General features: G+C 42.5%; 1 protein-coding gene across 3 annotated transcripts in view; it reads left to right on the forward strand.

Moving 5' to 3' along the window:
- UNC13B (unc-13 homolog B) overlaps nucleotides 1-20,380 on the forward strand; it is a 194,986-nt gene that overhangs the window by 156,825 nt on the left and 17,781 nt on the right. For all 3 annotated transcript variants that reach the window (XM_035902676.1, XM_035902675.1, XM_009647276.2), the window contains exons 29-33: nucleotides 97-174; nucleotides 1,170-1,247; nucleotides 8,476-8,564; nucleotides 11,791-11,943; nucleotides 13,853-13,976. In XM_035902676.1, coding sequence (XP_035758569.1) covers nucleotides 97-174; nucleotides 1,170-1,247; nucleotides 8,476-8,564; nucleotides 11,791-11,943; nucleotides 13,853-13,976 — 522 coding nt within the window. The remainder of the gene's footprint in view (nucleotides 1-96; nucleotides 175-1,169; nucleotides 1,248-8,475; nucleotides 8,565-11,790; nucleotides 11,944-13,852; nucleotides 13,977-20,380) is intronic.

Genomic DNA, 20,380 nt, shown 5'->3' on the forward strand with positions numbered 1-20,380 from the left:
GGATGCAAAACAGTATGAATTTTTTTGTGTTTATTTCCTGGAGTTCTCCTCCAGTGATAGAGGACAAGTAACAGTGGTCACATCTTGTCTTTGCAGACTATTGGGAAAGTCCTGATGCAGTATGCTGACATCCTCTCCAAGAGCTTCCAGTCATACTGTTCCAAGGAGAAACTGGTGAGTTGTGCTGAGCTTCTTTTCTGCCCTGAGAAATCACATAACTGTCCTGATGAAAGCAAGTTTCTCACATTGCACCTGACTGTGTTGATGGTGCAGATATTTTCAGTATTGTTTTTATCATAATTTGTATGCTTTTGCAGATTGAATTCTGGCTTGACCGCAAAATAAAACTAGGTCCTGGAGATGATCTGTGGGGCTTGGAGGCTGTGAGGTCCCCTTGAAATTAACTTCCACTCTGCATGTCAGGGTTGTGTGTTACAGATGTGTTTTAAAAAAAAAAAAAAAAAAGGGCACAGATTGCTCTGTAGATCTGGTACTTAGCAGCACTCTTGGTTTACTGTTGTCTCTATCTAATTATCATGCCATTTAATTCTGAATTCAGTAAAATTATAGATATTAAATAAAACAGGGCCTTACTTTTTTGAACCCTGGGCCTGTCCCATGCTGGTGTTGTGATTTTCCAAACCCGTATTGGGGATGTAACTGCAGAGGAAAGAATCTATTGCTCAGGCTGCCCTTGACTGTTGTGCTCAGGTTTAGTCCGGCAGGACCCGGATGTGCCTCTGAATGCAACTTTGGCTAGCAGTTCCCCTTCTGATGTGGGATTCACAATAGCACATTGCAGCATTAAGAGGCTGAAGGTGACACGGCTTGGATTCTTGCAAGGCATGGCAGGAGCTGCAGAGGGTTGGGTCTTGTCCTGACACTGGTTTCTTGTCAGCTTTTTCTCTGTGATAAAGTTGAGGAGGAAAATACAACAGCAGAGGTCTCCCTGTTCTGGGTTTTGTGGAACTGGCCATCCCATTTCAAGCTGGAGAAAAAAAATCACTTACCTTTTTGAGGTTTGAGTGCTGAAATCTGTGCATGCCCTACCTTCTGCTGGACTCTCAGATCTGGTCGTACTTAGGGAAGAGTGTTGAGGCACACTTTACCACTGTCGAAAATGTGTTGGCATCCTTAGCCCTAACAGGCATCTACTTTTGTCATTTCAGCCCTGCATCCTGATGAATAACATCCAACAGCTGAGGGTGCAGCTAGAGAAGATGTTTGAAGCCATGGGTGGTAAAGAGGTAAGAGCGCTAAGAGACTGCGAGTTACTCATTCCTACTGCACTGTTACGAGGTTATTTGCATCATACTGGTAGTTGCTGACTGCATTCATAAGGAGAGCCCCATGACCCCTAGCACTGTAAGACATGTGAGCGGACAGCCATGCCTGAAGACTTTTCAACAAAATTTGTCATAAGATGCAGAGGTGAATGTTTCGAGGCATAGAATAGCATGGAGGAGGAAAGAGAAGGATATGTGCTGGGCTCATGTGGGCTGGATGTGGGCATGGCTGGTGGTTTCACAGCTCTGAAGACAGACAGATAGGTCTGAGAACTGTTGACATCAAGTCATATTATGTGGCACATAAATGCAGGACAGTACCTTTGGCATTAAATGGCCAATATCTAATATATTACAGACATGCAATAGGAGTTCTGTACTCGTGCTTTATTGGATACTCAGTTGTGTCCATGAATATAAATATCTTAGTTTTTGTTCTTTGTTCCAAGATGGCCATTTTTACAGAAATAAGGTTTTCTTCCCCCAGATCACTGTGTCTGTTCTGATATAATCTGTGTATCTGTTTTTTTCTCTTTTTTTTTTCATTGCTTTTCAAGATTCGGGAAGATGAAGAAAAGGCAGCTGATACTGATGTTAGCAAAAAATTATTTTCAAAGCCTAAGTGCATTCTCTTTGGTTGTGTTGTGGTAGAACCTGTGCTATGACCTGTATGACAAGAAGAAAGTCAGCTTTGCTAATGGGCAGCTCAATTTTTGCCTGTATTGCTGTTTCAAATGTTTCTTGTGTTCAGTGGCAGAATTCTATGAAGTGGCAAAAATCTCAACAAATAGGTTTACCCCACGAGGCAAGAAAGACTGCTGTCATTCTTTCACATGTGATCTCAACAATCCTAATTTCTGAGGCCTGCACTGAGAACTAGAATTATATGCTCCCAGCTGCAATAGCAGTGGCACCTAAATGTTCATTTTTCTGGAAAAAAATAACTTGTGATGAAATGTTTGTGAAGTGGTTTATAAAGCTTTAATCTATGTGCACTTAATTTCCCTTAAGGAATCAATTTGCTACTTTTTTTCCATAGCAGTGGCCACTAAGTAGGGTTTCCCTGTATTTCAAATTGAGAATACCACCTGCAAATTGAAAATACCACCTGGTAGTGTGTTAAATAGGGGGAGAAAAAAAGTGTTTATTAAGGCTGTTGGCTGCTTTTCCTAGCCGAGACCTCTTTTCTGCATTCTGCCCTTTAAAACCTTCCTCAGGAGGTCTAGGTAAGGTAGAACAGAGGTAATGAATCCACTATTTCCCGTGCACTGTGGAATCAAAAGACAAAAAAGGGAGAGGAACCCAGACTGTGAGCAATAAAACACACAGAAAGAAATCAGGCAAAATGCCTAGGAAGCTGGGTTTTGGAGGTGATTTTTTTTTTTCTTTTTCTTTTCAAATGCTGCTTGTCCACTTCATTAGACTGCCGCTGATCACCAGAAAGAACTCGTGTTGTGTTAGGTGCCTGCGTTATTTGCTGTCCCCAGGGGTTTCCCTCTTGGTGGCTATGTAGTACTTTGCTGCTTGACTTGAAACCTGCCAGGTCCTGTTTTGCTAAACAAGGTCTTGTCCTAGTTTGAGTAGTCCTTTTTCTGGTGTAGATTGAACCTGCCTAGTGAGTAACAACTGGTGAGACAACAGCTTTGGAACATGTAAACAAACATACTTCTGTAAATGCATCTATGGGTTTTATCCTCTTCTTCAGGAAGGGCAGTTCTTGCTGGCTGTGACAGATTTGATTTATATTCGTCTGTACATTGCACAGTAGCTTGCACAAACATAAGCATTGTTGGGCAATAAGAAGGTAGTGTAATGGTATGTCCTGGTCACCTTGAACTGTTGACCTTTTTGGGTTCTCAAAGGTGTTGTTGAGAAATAGGTACCAAATATTCCATTGTTCCTGTAGGTATGTTAGATGTACCACGTGTGAAGCCAGAATTTGAGGATTGGTTTCAGTTGCTGTGTACTTGTGGCTTGATCTGCTTCTGATTCATGGATCCATCTCAATCTACAGCTGCAGCACTGCACAATTCTGGAAAGCTTTGAAATACTGTTGCTACCTAGGACTCTTTGTCAGTGTGTCCAAAACACACTCCTGTGGAAATCCGTATTGCTTATTCCCTTCTGCAGCAAGGGAAATGGACAGGGCTCACCCATAGTCACCCTGCAGTGTAATGGCACGACATGGAACAGAAGCGCTTGCCCAGTAATATTTCTTAAGATTGGGCTCCTTGACATAGTACCTACCTTTGCTTTTTTTTTTCCCCCAAATGAGGATTGGTACCTTTACCCCCACTTCTTTTATTCTTTTTCCATCTGTAGTACTGGCAAAGCACAAAAAGGACAAAAATTGCACAGCATCTCTGGTTTTAATTTCTGGCATCATGTGGCCCATGAACATCAGCAGTCAGAAACAATAAGGACAACAGCAGAGCTTTAGAGAGCTTTGTATGGAGGGATTCTCTTGGGTCTGTGCTTGAGATCTCAAGGCGCATATATATATATACACACACACACGTGTATATACACACATGCACCCACAGAAAGAAGTATCTTAAATGATTTTTAGGATTTATAATTAATACTTTTATTTCCCTTCTGAGCTGTGTTGATCTCAGGGGATCAAAACAGCATCACTGTGGCTCCGTAGCATTCTCAGACATTCCTGAAGCATGTTGGAAAGGCAGGTAGCATTAAAAGTGTAATGAACAGTGGAATCAGGGGGTGAGTCCTGGACAGAAATTGGGTACATGAATATCTTTTGAAACCTTTGATTCCTCTGAATCATCTCCAATACACCCACAGAATGGAGATTGTAATTTAGCTCTGTGCTAAAGTGAGCTATATAAATTCATTTCTAGTGTTTGCCTGAACTTGGCCCCATTTATTTAATTTTTCATACATTATCTAATAAAACCTAATGTGACCTGCATTTTCTATCCACCTCTGCAGTTTTTCTGCAGACTTCAGCCTGCTCTGTACGCTGTCCCTGACACCAGAATAAGCCTTTCTCATTTTGCTTGAGAGAGAGGGCTTTCTGTAGTCCATTATTTTGCTTAGCTTTTCATAAGTTATGAACCCATGATACTGAAATTAAAAGGTGCTGTACTGCATTGCACACTGCTGAAGCCTAGATGTGCTGTGGAAGCCTAGTTTAAAACATTTCCACACTTTTTTTTCCAAAGTCAAGCGTGCAGGGTGAGTATCAGAGACAAGCACTTCCTAGGGAACCCAAAGAATTAGCTGCTGAGTAGCAGCAGATTGTCATCATACAATTTTCATGCCTTCGGTTTCAAGCTAATCTGTACAATTAATGCTTCAGGAAACTCTCCTCTTAATGCTCAGCCAGGGTTAGACCACATTTTAAATCCTAAGGTAGGCACCTGAATAACAAATTGGAGGACAACTTAGAAACAGCCAAGACTTGATAGGAATGTTCTCAGAAGATTTGTGGTATGTATTGATTGCTCCTCTTTCGCGTCCCATGTGCCACAGCTAAGGCCACCCTGGTATTTGAGAAGCTCGCAGCTGTTTGGATTCAGCGCTCCAGGGTCCCTGCTCTTGAATCCTATAGGAAAGTGGGGAGATGCATGACAATTCAGTTCAAGAGAGACCCTGAAGGGAGGTTGGATCTGTTGAGCTCCCAGCCTCACAGTCACTGCTGCAAGAGGGGAGCTCCCAGCTGCCAGTGGAGGGAGGCAGAACAGCTTCAAGCTGGAGCCAGATGAGCTCTGTAACTGGTATAAAGCTAAAATAGGGTAGCAGAACAAAATTCTCTACATGCTTATATGTCAGATCAGACCTGGTGACTTCACATGTTCTCTGGCTTTAAGGTGTGAATTGATTTAACATCTTCAACCTTCTAGAAGGCAAGAGCTATGTTTCTCCACCTACAGAGGAACCTTCCAGTTCTGGTCGCTCACACTTCACCAGTGCACGTAGAAACCAAAGAACTAATGACATCTCTTGGAAAACTTAGAAGCCCATCACAGCAAATTCTGAGACTCATGGGTTCCATTTCATCTGTGACAGCAGCAGGAGATCAACCTAAATTGAAGTTCATAGCACTGTGCCGTAAATGCCACCATTCAGATTAGCAGAGAACTTGAGGATCCAGCCCTGAATGTGCTTGGATGAGACTTTGAGGCCCGGATTCTCTGAAGTGCTAAGTCCCAGATTTTTGCAGGAAATTAACAGGGCCCTGCTTTCTTCGCTGAAATGTAAATACAGGGTTAGCTCTTCCCTCTTTGCGTGCACCTCGGTTTTCTGTATCGCACATTTAGTCTCAAATACAGAACTGTGGTCATGCCAGCCGTTATTTCCACTGGAATTGGGGCATTTGCTCAGAGATCAGAAGCCACCTCACTGTGGATACTGTCCTGTGTTTTGCACAGAGAACTTTTAATGAGCTTTCTTCCTCTGAATCATCTCTGATACACCCACAGAAGGGAGATCATAAGCCTGCTGAGCTCCAGCTTCCGATAGAAATGGTCTGGACGTGACATATGGTAGCGACCCAGCTGCCTAATACTGCTTTCTGCTTTACTCTACCAGCCAGATCTATCATACAGTCCAAGTAGCATTTCTCGCTATCAGTGATAGCTGATGTGCTTAGAATTCATTGGCTGAGCAGCAACAGAAAAATGTACGCTGTTTCATTTGAGCTCTGTTATCGGTGCTTCACCATATCGGCAAAGAACAGTTTGCAGTTATACCACATGTTGCAGGGACTCTGTAACTGATGTGCAATCTATATATGTAAAATATATCTAAAGTACATACCTGCCAGCACCTTCCTAATGGACTTAAATCACACTCAGGTAATTCCCCGAAATTTGCTTTCAAGCCAAAGTGTGCCAGTGCCTAAGCAGTAATGATCAGTAATGTATTATGTGGGCTCCTCCTTCCAAAGTAGCAGTTGCTCAGAAGACAACAGCCTTTCTAGGATGACTAAGGACTTGGTAGATACTGAACCAGAATGCTTACCACAAGGGCTTTGCTTCCTGAGGGGAAAGGCTGAGCACCTCAAAGTTAAATCTGGGCAGCTCTCTTGTCAGTTGCACCCAGAGACCTGTGAGCTGATGCTCTGGAGGAGAGCAAGTTCGTCGCCACAGGTAATGGAGCTCATCCGCTTGGCAAAGCATTGCTCCAGCTGCCCTTCTTGCAGTACAGGGCTGGCAATCAGCCTTTCTTCGGCTTCTGAGAAGATCAGTTTGTAGTCAACCAGTCCAATAGCAAGAAGAAGCTTAGACATAGTTGGTGAGCTCTCCATGTCATCTCACAGTAAAACAAGTCAGTAATTGCATGGTTTGCGAACCAGGGCAATAAGCTGTTGATCCTGACTTCAAGCATCCTCTAGCCCGTGCTAGTAACTTGTAAAGAAGTAGAAATAAATAGTGAGGAATAGGTGCCTTGTGCCAAATTCTCCTGACGTTTTTTTCTTTTTTTTTTTTTTTTTTTTTTCATCTAGAAGAGCAGTTACTTGAAATGTTTTGATGAATCATGAGCTGGTCCCACCTCAAATCTACCAGAAATGGCCAAAATCAGAGGACTGTTCAGTGCCATTAACTGTAGATTGCAAACCAGTTAGCTTGTGACTCGTTGCCCCTTTACACGGTGGGAAAAGGGAAGGATTAGTGTAGGGGCAAGGCAAACCACCACCAGCGGATGCTGGTTTTGTTTTGTTACCTACAAGCTTGGCCAGTGACTGCTGATTGTCATGACTTTAGCTTCCTTCTGCCTTCACAGAGCGAAGGAGCTATAAAGGTAATAGGAATACAAATTCACTTTGATAAAGGAAAAATAATCAGAGCTAGCAGTGCCTAAAGTTATAAGGCTTAAGTAATCATCATTTGCTTGGAGTTTTTTTAATTAGTTTTAAAATTCTGATCCAGGAGTTTCATTAGCACAGGTTCAAATGCTTAATAGAGCCAGTTGTCCGTGCCAGCTTACAACAGAAAAATGAACAGATCAGATTCCAAATCCCCTAAGGCTTGGCTTTCTCTGACAGGTGCTAAGGAATATGAAGAGGGCTTCAGCACTGAATATAGAAGTCGGAACTCCTGTCATGTTAAAATCCTGTATAGCTGCATGTGTGGATATACCATAAAAATCTAAACTGATTTTTAACTACTGTACTGGCATCTGGCTTGTTACATTTGTAAATAAATACTCTGCCTTAGAGGTAAGGGCTGAAGCTCTGAATGCCAAATTCAAGCATTTCTGGAAGGTTTTTGTTTTCCAGGCAGCTTGCCTGCCTGCATACAAAGAGAAATCTGTTTCACAAGTTACTTTTTCAGAGCAAATGATCCCAAAGCATTCAACATGGGTTGCTATGTAAACACACAGGTAGGTTGCTCCGAAGGAGCTCTTTCGAGGCTGGAGGGATGACTACAGCTGGAATACAGGGCGCTGTCAAGTGTAAAAACAGGTGGCTTTGGGCTGATAATAATGGAGCAAGTGCTGAGGTGTCAGCAGCATCCATGCAGTGCTTGGGGCAGGGTTTTTTTGTTTGTTTTGTGAAGTCTGCTCTGAACGGTTGTATACAAAAACCGATCTGGCTTCATGTGAGAGTAGAGCTACTTGTGCTCGATACCCATAGCTGAGATTATGCTTTCCAAAAGTGATCGGCTCCTGCCACGATATTGTGGCAAGATTTTCAGAATAGCTGCGGTCCAGTCTTCTGAGAGCAGTGGCTGGGCCCATCTTCAGTTTGAATTCTGACAGCAGGGTGGAAGGTGAAATAACATCTTTCAAGACTATGCATGGAGAAATGCAAAAGTAAATAACATCCAGTCTGAAAAGCACTGTCTCGTTCTAGGCTTAGAGCAAGTGAAATGACCCGTGAGCCCAATGCAACGCACAGTGCTTGATGATTTCTCAGCTTGCTTACCCTGTTGGCCACAGGGAGTTCACATTCACTTTCTTCCTCAACTTTGCAAGTCTCAAGAAGGGTATCAGAGGGTATTGGAGCCTGGGGAAACCACTTGCTGTGGTTTAGGCAAATATCTGATGATTATTTCACAGCTTCAGTAACAGCAGCAGGCAGTGGAGGAGAGCATCCCAGCTGGCAGAGTCCAGTGGTGGTAGCTCACCTGCTTATTAAGAGTAACCTCAACAGCGAAGAGCACTGTGAAGGACAGCAGACTGCCCTCTGGGTTCAAGCTAAGCACTCTTCTTTCATCCACAGTTGGATGCAGAAGCAAGTGACCATCTCAAAGAGCTCCAGGTGAAGCTGAACAATGTTTTGGATGAGCTGAGTGCAGTGTTTGGTAACAGGTGAGTATAACGAGGTCCCTGTCCTTGAAGCATTGCTTTCTTTTTGTCTAATCTCATTCAGTCAGGTTAAGAAGAGAAAAGAAACTCATGTCAACTGCGTTATATTTTTCTTTTTGTCATAAATTCATGGTCTTTCAAATACTGAGACCATCTAAAGAAGTGAGAAATGTTTTTAAAGTCTCTCTTTTCTATATTGCTCTGCTTAGAAATGTAACATGGAGATCTCTGAACTGTGAAATGTATTTGAATTACATAGAGCGATTTTCTTCTGTAAGTAATGCTTGTCAGAATCAGAACTGCCTGCTCCTTTATTGCTCTGAAAGCAGTTTGCAGCTTAGCGTTTATGAAGCAACATTCTTGTTTAAACGTTCTGCTCTAAATGTATGAAACAGCTGACTGAATTCTGATTGTTAAATGGCTATTAGAGTAAGAAGGAAACAGGTGAAGAATTTGAGATTGACTTGTTCAAATGTTGCAGTGAATGGTGTTTTCTAATGTTTCAAGGGGAGGAGCTCTTTAAAGTATTGCCAGAGTAACTGATGGCAATTCAGTTTTATTGCAAATCATGTTACCGTTTACCTGAGAATAGAAATGTGGCTGACTTCATAATAGTTATGTAGTGAACCATGAAAGATGTCAATTAAGCAAAATTTAGAAATACAGGGTTTCCAACTAATCTTCAAAACCAACCACTTCTCATGATAAACCCCATTCATTTCATGTTGTGCTTTATAACAAGATTAATGCAGGCATGAACTGTAGTATAGCTGAAACATGGGCAAGGGGAATAAAGCAAATTGTACCAACTTGGCCTCCTACAGTCTACAGATTTGCAGTACTTGCGACCAAAAAATCATGGTGGGATTTGTCAGCAGCTATTTGGATTTCAGCACATGGAGCTAAGTGGGGAGATAAGTGAGGAGTTCCCATGGCCAGTAATGGATACTACAGCAATAAATGGAGAGATTGAAACTAATGGCATTGAATCGATAAGGTTCATAATTAGATGGAGGATGAGTGAGAAATCATAATTAGGGGGCAAATTTTGTTACCTGAAACCTATCTCCATGGTGTCACTGCTACAAGACAATTAGGGTACAATCTTGACATTTGCAAATATGATTTAAAGAGATTATTCAGTCTCAGCATACATACCGGGGAGTGTTTGAGAGAGATGTGCCAGCAAGAAATTTAGCCAGTCAGACGACTCAGATGCTGTGCTCATTCCTTAACAGTAGTAGGGAATGAAAAGCAGAGCTGCAGTTTACTGTATGAGCAAGATCTTCTAAAGGATGTAAATGTGAGAGGTAAGACGGATATCCACAATATTCTGTGCAGAGTCCGTAAACGCTTGCACCTACAACACTGTGCACACTTGACACTGCAGATCTTAACTTTTCTTCATCTATGTGAGATCATTGCGCCTGCTGGGAAAGCAGCACACATCTGGAGAGTTTCACCACCTTTGGGCTGAGAGAGGATGATGTCTGGACACAAGCATTTTCTGCTTTAAAGGGTATCATAGAGAAAAGGAGCCTTGAAAGGGTTTATACTTCATGCAAGGCTAGCTGCTGTTTTGGTTTTGGAGGCTGTGCGAAGGAGGGAATTCCTGCAGGAATTAGGGAGCAGAAAGCCCTGTCTGACAGCATAGGCGAGGTTGTCTTTTAACTTGCTGCTGCCAAGGGCTCCTGTTAAGCTGTACATCTACACGGGCTTCACTTTCAGGTGAACCTGCTGCCACAGTAACTGTTTTATCATTTTTCATAATTGGTGACAATTTTGCCTTGTATTACTTTAAATCTTTTAAGGGATTCTGTTGTTTTTTATCCCCTGGCTAGGGGTTTACAGCATCTTGAAGCAGGGTCCTACAACTGATGCAGTATTTGGGACAACGGTGGGGTGAGATTAGCCTGTAACAGAAGAGGGACTGTCAGCAGTACAGGAAATGCTTGGTACTACTTTACTTGATGTGACTTACATCTCTGGTTAAGTTGTCATTGTAGCCACAAGTGGCTGCTGCAAGCCACTGTCCCAGAAATGGGGAAAGTGGAAGTGGAGGCTGCATGGAGAAAGAGCTGTGGAATTGCTCTCTGGAATTGTTCCAGTGAGAGGCAGGTTGGAAGTGAGTAAGAGGGAGCATGAGGCTGGAGGTGGCAGTGCAGGAGAGGAAAGAGGTGACGGGGTGGAAAAGGAAGGTGAGAGCCACAGGACAGAGGGGTTGTATGCTAGCACCCAACTCACAGGCGTCCTAGGTGGCTCACACAGATGAAGTTCAGGCCACTTACGCAGATATTGGACTTGATGATCTTAAAGGTCTTTCCCAACCTAAGTGATTCTATGATTCTATATAAAACTGACTTCCAAATCTGTGTTCCTGCTCTTAAACCTTTACCCTAGCTCCTAGCACTGACTTCTCTTCCTGGTTTCAAACCTCTGTGCTGTTAAATGGATAGCTAAATGTCACTCATAATGCCTGTTGTTAGTAACTGTTCTTTTAAATGTCAAAGCATTTTCCTTTATTCTCTGAATTGATATGTTGACAGCTTTGCTGATCTATTCATCATTTTTAACCATTGTATTATTTAATTGTGAACCTCCTCTTAGCAGCAAAAGTGGAGAAGTAACTGTGCTTCGATGGCTTGTGTGTCACTTCACAGCTGAGCCCCACATCCCATTTTGACATTTTGATACAGCATGGACTGCATGGCCATGGACTGATTTCAGTCACTGCCTGCTTTCAAGCTGTCTCTATTATTTTAAAGTCAGCCTGTGGTGGATCATAACCAAATTACTGCTGACGGACCCCTGGGTGCTCAGAGTTGTGCATGCATTGTGCCATTGCTCCATGCTACATCCCAGTTTCTGTGGTGTAACGCGCTGTGTAGAGAGCAAAGACACAGCAGGGTGCTTTGAGCTAAGAATAACAGGGTTTCTTGAAATAGGGCAAGGATCGTTTGTTTTTGCAAGACAAATGAACAAGCCCCTCTCAAGTGTGGTTGTGTCTTGTTTTCAGAGGTGGTAGGCTCTCTGTCGATGATGTGCATAAGGAACTGGGTACCATGCCCATTACTAACAAATACAGTAAGGCAATGAGCAGAAAATCTTGGGGAGGAAGAGTGTGTAACTGAGTGCATGGTTTATGGACTTGCAATATTTTACCTTATGTACTAGAGCTGAGATCTCTGCTACCGATAATCTTGGGTTTGCCTCTCTCCTATCTGTTCAGCTTTCAGACTCGTATTGATGAGTGTGTCAAACAAATGTCTGATATCCTCTGCCAAGTGAAAGGGACAGGAAATGTTGCTGCTAATGCCAGAAACACAGTTGCACAAGACGCAGATAATGTCCTGAGGCCATTGATGGATTTCTTGGATGGAAAGTAAGCAAGTGTTTAAATATGTGTTAAACCTACAATGTGTAGGATTGGGGATGGGACGGGGGAAGGAAAAACAGCTCCGTGTTCTTGGATTGTTCTTGAAAAGTCCAGCCTCCAAATTCTCAGGAAGAATTAATGGATTTTCTTCCCTTATCTCTCAAGCCATGGATCACCTCTTCAGCCTTCATTCAGTTCCAGAGCGCACACTCACTTCACCTTTCTCCCTCTGGCAATTATAGCAGTCATCGAAACACACTGCTCATCATTTAGTGGGAAAGACTAAGAAATTCTAAATTTACTAGCTATGGGGTTTTTCCTATACAAATTGTACTGTAGCCAATTAGCAAACGTCTTGCAAACCATACTTACATACTTGATACGTATACTACTCAGTATCCCAGTCATGTTAAACGTGTGTGTTCTAGTCATACCTGGTGCTGTTCTGACTAGAAAATAAGCTTCTGAACTGCATGATGTACATAAGCTCGATCCATTGCTTTAATTAACTGTGACCATTAACACCATGCAGCATGATTCAGCTGTACAGGGACTTTTTGTGGCTAACTTCTCATCAGCTAAGCCTTGATCTCAAAGAGAAACTGTTTTTAATCATTGCAGAAGTTAAACTTCTTGCTGATGCACAGCAGTTCTTTATTTTGAAAGGGGTGGCCAGCAATTTTCATAATAAATACTGTGAGAGATGTGAAGCTTTACAAGTTTAAAATATAGTTTCCTTTGTTGCTCTTTGTATTGGTTGTCCCATCTTTCTTTTGGGTCACCATGTAGTGACTGCAGTAATCCAGGAGCCCTCTCATTCGAGCATTTTCCATGTATGCCTTCACGAATCCTGAGAAGCCACCTTCCTTTGGATCACTGGGAATTTAGTATGCCACGGGCTTTTCATCCAGCTGTGGAGCAACTCATTTTGATTATGATAATCTGAGCCTGGATTATTTTTTTCCTCCTTTACAAGAGGAGAGTCTTTTTTGATGCTTCCCGCATCTCACCCAGATCAGTCTTGTCCCTGTTCAGCTTTGTTCATTTACTGTTTAACCAGCTATGGGAAGAAGGGAAATCTGTGAGAAGATGTTACACAACGTAGAGAGTCAGCTATCGCCTGTGCACTGCTGCCGGCTGCAGAGTTCCTGTTTTGTACCTCTCCCAGTGAGATCAGTAAATGCCAAAGTCCAACAATCATTTCAAAGAAGAATCTAACATTCCTTGACCTTTTTGATAGCCTGAACAATCATAAAGGAGGTATGATTAGGTAGATGAAGCAGAACTTCTTTATGTAAAAGGAAATAAACATATGGCTGGTGATTGGTGGTGCATGCAATTGCAACAAAATACAGAGGGAGTCCGAGAAATACTTCGAGGTGGTTATAGATGTGGAAGATTAAGAGACTTTAGAAGGTATCAGAAACTGTGCAGGAACTTCTGCATAACAGTCTGGGAAGTATCAAGTTATGTATTCAACAAAAATCATTATAATAAACCCTTGAAGTTTAAGACCTATTATTCTATATTTTTTTTGGTATTTTTTCCTACATAGTCTGTAAACCTGAAACATCAGGAAGTATCTTCTTAAAGGGAGCCAGTTCAATGGTATCTGCTCCTATGTGGACTATTCCCAACCACCATAACTTAGTGAGACTTTCTGTAATCCCCAGGTCAATAAACAGGAATGATTGAGATCAGAAATCTCAATAATCCATTTTGGCCAAACGTCTTCAGTGCTCGAACCCCAAGGTTGAAGACAGGCTGTACTTTATGAAAAGGGAAGCTTTTTACCCTTAAAGCAATCATTATGACAAACCGCTTTGGATGGGGTGCTGATTCTTCCATATACATCTCCTTTTTCCTTGCAGATTGCATTCTCTGAACTTACTCAGTTCTTGCTCTCTCCCTGCAGCCTGACGCTGTTTGCGACTGTGTGTGAAAAGACAGTGTTGAAACGGGTGCTGAAAGAGCTCTGGAGGGTGGTAATGAATACCATGGAGAAGCTGATTGTGCTGCCTCCTCTTACAGACCATACGGTAAAGCATTTTCTCCTTCCTGACTCATAGCAGAAAGTGTTGCCGTTGCCTGTGTAACTCATCTCCTTGACCTAGTGCGTCATCTGTCCAGGTAAATTTGTCTGCATGTTGCCTGCTCGAGGATGGAAAAATATGTCTGTAACCAGTAAGAGAGCAGGTCTATTTATAGTAGGGTTGCAAGATACAGAGCACACTCTAGATAAAAAACAACTCAAAATCCATGATCCAAAAGGAATTGCCATCAAGTATATAAAATTACAGTGATTAGGGATCTGCACTCCTTTAAAGAAAGCTGTGTATATGGGATTATTGGGCTCTTAGTGTTGTCTTCATGTCATTAGATCAACACCTATCAATACTTTTGCCTAATTATTGACATGTGTGAGTTAGGTGTCTCTTTGTATAGAAGTGGTTAGTTTGGGCTTGCTTTTTAATGACATCACCCTGGCATTTTACCCCCCAGAAGGCTTTAACGTCAGTATGGGCTGAGCATGATTTCTTTGCCTCTGATGTTGAGGATTTGGAAGCATGGCCAGATAGTTTGCCTTCAAAGGCAGTCTTTTATATAATTTTTCAGCTGTGTGAATGTGCTGGATGAATGTGTGTCATGAACATAGTGATGTTTTTAACAATGGAAGATTAACTTCTTCCCCAGTTTTGATAAACCACAGAAACTGATTAAATGTCAGTCATGCATGCCCAGCTGCTCTGGGGGATGACACTCAGTTGGAGGCAGTTTGAAGTTTGGGCTATAACCTCATTATTTGGAGATGATCCAGAACTGCTTTTCATCTCTGTGTTGGAGTAAACTTGTGGTCTGTGGCTAATTTATGCTGATTTTTTTTTTGCCAGTAGTGGGTAGAACAATAGCGGTTTTCACTATTCAGCAGTTGCCTACATATTTTGAGTGGACTTCCTGGGTTGCAGTGTGTAGAGAAGTGATGCAAACCTGCGTCTTGCACTAAGTGTTTCTTGCTCTGTGAGGGGAAGGCCTTTGCCTCTGGCCTGGATAATAACAACTTCAAACACAACTGCTGAGGCGCAGTGTGCTGTCATATCTACCAAGCATAAAATTTGCATGAGGTCTAAACTTGCTAAAGACTGCTTGCTCTGAGCTCAAATTTGGAGTAATCATTTCTGCTTGCCTTTTTAATTTATAAAGGAAGAAACCTATCTAAATTTAAGAGGGTGAAACTTCTTTCCCTGTGTTGAATTGCTTTAAAGAGGAGTCTTTGGGGACAGGTGCTAAAATGATCGTGTAAGAGCATCACTAACATCACCCCTTCAGAATGGAAGCAGTGAAATCAAGGGCCTCGAAGAGAAGCAGGGGGGAGCTGCTTGAGCTTTACACTTGCCAGTTTTGAATTTTAAAGGTGGAGTAGGAGAGTGATTCAGTGCTTCTATCATGAAGAAGGCAATAAACTGTGATCAGCCAATTCTTCCAACCTACGGGATGTTGCTATAAGCCACTTCAAGATTTTTTTTTTTCTTTTACAAAATGTTTCTTGTTGCCATCACTTCAGTTTCAAATTGAGAAGCTCTTTTTGTGTAATGAAGCGCATCCTCAGTTTTCTGAGATAATGCCAAATGTTCATAGCTGGATTTTTAGCTGTCTAATCAATTGTATCGTGGTGAGGAGGCTGAACTCTCCCCAGCTGGAAAAGAGGCACTGTTTCAGAAAGGCAGTTGTGAACATTGCAATGATTAAAATGGTCTTGCCTGCAGACCTCTAGCAAGCAGCCTGTGGCAAGGGTAGGTGGGCTTCAGGGGCAAGGAGCTGCTTCCACTAGGCCCTGGGACATAGTGATTTATTCTGCCACCACCAGATTTTCATCATTCAGTAGTGAAGGCTGGCAAGGCAAAACTCAGGGTTGGTAGTGTGGGCAGAAGCAGTACTTTCTCTTCGCTATTCTGCTTCTCTGCCATGCACCTCTTAAATAATTTTGCTTTCTCTTAAAAGAAAGAGCGTCAGACTCAGAAATAGCCCCAGACACTGCAACTATGTCCTCCCTGCCCTCAGCAATAGAAGCCCTAGTGCTGCCTGTTCATGTTTGAAGGGCCAGTGGATGAGGGTGTCTCCTAAAACTCCTCTGCAGCCCCTAAGAAGTAGGGGATATTCATGGTAGAAGAGAGTCCCTTTTATGGAATATTTTCTCTCTTTTTAGCAAAATTGCTAGAGGTGCAAAAGTGTTTTTGATGGTGGTCATAGAAAGCATACTCAAGTAGGAGGTTCTCGACATGCTGTCTTGTGTCTCACTTGTTGCTTGCATGACCCTGTCACTTCACAGTGCTTTAACGCCTGTTACTCTCCAGACCCGGTCTATTCCACTTAAATTAGCTCAGCCTGTATTACACAGGGAAGAAAATCTGAGCTCTGCTCTTCCCTTCTCTGCTGCTCCTGGAAGATTTTGTGTAGGGTGGTGCTCAGGTGAGATAGCAGCCAGCTACTGCCCGTGGAGGATGCAATGGGGACAGGGCAGTTTTGCAGCTGCCCACGGATGACCTGAGCTTAATGATGACCTGCCTTAACGATTTTCAGATGACTGGCTTCTACCTCTCTGAGCATTGACTGCCAGTGGGTTTTGAGATTAGTAGCAACATGATCTCCAGTAACACCCCAAGCAGTTCACACCTCACTAGTTTTAAGTAAAGATCAACATTTAATTAAACTCTCTCTGTCTTGGATGAGTGGTTATGCAAACACAGCTCTCTGGGAATCCTTATTTTGGGGTTCAGTGCACAATGCTTGGGGCTATTAACAGATTAGTTATATATTTCTTTCTCCCTCATGGCTTAGGACGAAACTATAGCATGCCATCAGTGACTAGTCAGGTCAATGAAGAGCTGCTTAATTTACACACATGATTCCTCTGGAGCCTCTCCTTTATTTGTTTCACACGGTACGATGCAGCCGTTCACGTGAGGCTCCACTTGTTCTTGCTCCTGCTGTGCTGCTTTCTACTCATCAGACTTGTCTTCATTAAATGAGAATGTGATCCAGGATAAGAACAGAATTTTCTTTAAGCTGCAGACAGATTTTACACGTGACTTCCAAACTGGCTGTCCTTCAGGCTCGTCTACAAGAAGCACCGCTCCAGAGATAGTCTGCGGCAGAGGAGAGTGTGGTGGCTTTAAGAGGTTTTCTGAAACCTTTCTTAACTTGTGTTAGTTTAAATGAATCCTCTCCCTTGTGCTAGCTAGGAGTGAAAAAGTCCAAGGCTGCCTCTGTGATGAGGAGAAAAAGCTTTCCTTAGCCTTGAATAGAATGATGGTCTGTGAACTGCACATGTGCCCAGATCTCTGTACAGACAAATAATTATTTTCCCTTTTTCATCCCTGCTTTTAAGCCTATTTTCTTGATGCTTAATACACCACAACAGCTAAAAAAAAGTATTCATTTTTAATGGGTGGTAGTGAACATTGCCTGATGATAAATTTTTTTAAATTACCTTAAATGCTGCTAATAGATGATCAGATCTCACTGTTGAATGTAAGAATTAAAAAAATCTGGAAAAGGAATGTACAGTACCAGATGAAACTTCCTTGCACTGGTATTACTCAGAAAATAATTCTGAGTAATAATACGTTTTCAAAAAAAGGACTGGAATTCAGAAAACTTGCAGTAGGCTTTTGTTTTCTAACTTTGTCAACTAAGCAGCAGGACAGTTAAGCCGTGAGTTTGAGCCTTTTGGAATATGAATCAGTGCAGTTCTGCTGGCTTCTAGCAATTACTTGAGTCAGCTGATGATTCTTCTCTGAATGCTTTCACTGAGGGGAAAAAAATAGACCTTTAGTAAGAAATTTAAAACCTTTGTGTTGTGGACAATAGATGTCTTTCATATTACCAAAAAGTTTAGGAAGGCAAAACCATGGGAAGAACCAGAAAAAACAATACTAAGATCTGTCCCCTCTCCATCTACGTTTACCACAGAGATAGGCAGAAACAATTCATAATATGGACTTGATTTTTCCTCATCTTCCATCCTTGGTGTTTTAATCAATTCTGTTGTGGGCAGCTTTTCTCAAAACTACCTGATACTTAAGTTCAGTTGTTTTCATTCCTTAGAGGTGCACCTGGAATAAGTGCAGTCTGTAGAGCTTTCTGGTATGTTTCCCATGAATAAATAACTTTTTAGAGGAGGTGCTATACCTCTTGTTTACAAGAATGCCATTTAGCAGAGGAAGGAGCTGTCCAGATTTTCATTAGATTTTACCAGCATTGATGACAAACTCAGTGTAACAGTAAAATAACTTCTTCCTGCAGACACATTGACAGAGATTGGCACTGATGGATGAGGATTTTCTTAGCAGGCAAGAACTGAGGAGTAGTTATCTGAGCAGCTTTGTCCCTTGAAGCGTATCAAGTCACTGGGTATTGCTCAATGTTACCAACCTGCCCTCCTTAGAAGCCTGCGGCAGGGAGACTACGTGCCTAGGCTAGTTAATGCTGTTGTTCACATTTACATTAAAAAAAAAAAAGCGTCCAACAAAGGTTGAAAATACTGGATCAAGAAATGTTAGTGTTAGTGTATTTTGAGACTGCTCATTTAACTTTTCAATATTCAGGTTATAAATACGTTAAATTTTTTTTCTGCTTGATCGACAGCCATGAAAACCTTAAGTTTTAAGACCCGTAAGTCTAACAAACTTTGTGACCAATCGTACAGAACAGCGGGCGCATCTGTTGGGTACCAGGGTGCTGGCTGAAGCCGCGTGCCTTGGTGGATTATTTGGTGTGGCCCACAGTGAAATCTCCGTGTTGCTCCTGGTGTGCAGTCACGTTCAACCTCGCTTTCTGGAAATAAAGAGAATTTTGTACTCAGTTTAGAGAGTTGTATTCTAATGCTGCACATTAGATACTGGCAGCAACTGAAGCTCCCAGTCTCATTTCAGAAGCGTTCCTTTATGGATGCATTGTCCTTGCCCACACTTTCTTTGCCTTCCCCCCAAGAGTTGTGAATTTAATCAGTTATCAAAAGATTCTGTTTAGCTACAAGTCAATACTGTTCATTCTGTATTGATTTGTATTCAACAAACATAAAAAGCTGAGGAACAGTGAGGGTAGGTGATGCTTACGGATAGAACAAATCAAGAGGTTGCCTGTGATTTCAGGTCACAGAGTCTTTCAGCTTGAAGAAATTTCTGAAGCTAAAGTTAGCTAGCTAAAGAAAGCAAGCTAAAGAAAAAGTATCTCATCTAAAAATTCACTTCTGGACTGCTCTTGTAATGGGCAGAGGGTCTCCAGTGTCAATAGAGAGGGTCTCAATCCTTCCAGTGTTACAGCTGTAAACTGTTTGCCTGCTTTCCTGCTGTGGTAGGGTACCTGCTACCTCTAGCAACAAGCATATAGACACCTTTTTTTTGCTGAGGGGAACCCATCAAGTGGGGCTGATGTTAACTTTAATCCTAGCCAAAAAAGGAATGATTTCAGCAATGATCTTTGCACTAGAGCCCAGTTCCCAGAGTCTCCTCTGCAAATGCATGTATGGGGTAGTTCCTGCTCCACAGAGTACTGACTTAAAAGGCCACAAATAAACAAATACCAAAGAAGGCAGCAAAGAAAACAATCTGAGTGGCATAGGCAGGGGCAACATAATAATTCTGGATTTACATTTTGCTTTGTTATGGTTTTTTGGGGTAGGAAGCAGTCATGGCTGTTGTGGTTAAGTGGAGGGTGAAAGACTGTTGAGATAAGACAGGGTAGTAAAGGAGAGGGAAGGAGGGTTGTGGAAAGGAGAATTGGATTTACTGGAGACTTTTGGGAAAATGTGGTCCTCAAGGAGCCAGTAGTCCCCAGAGAAAATGGGCTTCATAGAATCATAGAATCATAGAATCATAGAATGTTTAGGGTTGGAAGGGACCACTAGTGGTCATCTAGTCCAACCCCCCTGCAGTGAGCAGGGACACTGCTAACTAGATCAGATTGCTCAGAGCCCCATCCAACCTGGCCTTGAATGTTTCCAGGGATGGGGCCTCCACTACCTCTCTGGGCAACCTGTTCCAGTGTTTTACCACCCTCATTGTAAAAAATTTCTTCCTTACCTCTAGCCTGAACCTACCCTGTTCTAGTTTAAAACCATTTCCCCTTGTCCTAACACAGCTGGCCCTACTAAAAAGACGTTCCCCATCTTTCCTATAGGCCCCCTTTAGGTACTGGAAGGCCGCAATCAGGTCTCCCCGTAGCCTCCTTTTCTCCAGACTGAACAAGCCCAACTCTCTCAGCCTGTCCTCATAGGAGAGGTGCTCCAGCCCTCGGATCATTTTTGTAGCCCTCCTCTGGACCCGTTCCAACAGTTCCATGTCCTTCTTGTGCTGAGGGCTCCAGAGCTGGACGCAGTACTCCAGGTGAGGTCTCACCAGAGCTGAGTAGAGGGGCAGAATCACCTCCCTCGACCTGCTGGCCA

Source organism: Egretta garzetta, unplaced genomic scaffold (genome assembly GCF_000687185.1).
Source record: "Egretta garzetta isolate BGI_Z169 unplaced genomic scaffold, ASM68718v1 scaffold59, whole genome shotgun sequence".
Taxonomy (NCBI): domain Eukaryota; kingdom Metazoa; phylum Chordata; class Aves; order Pelecaniformes; family Ardeidae; genus Egretta; species Egretta garzetta.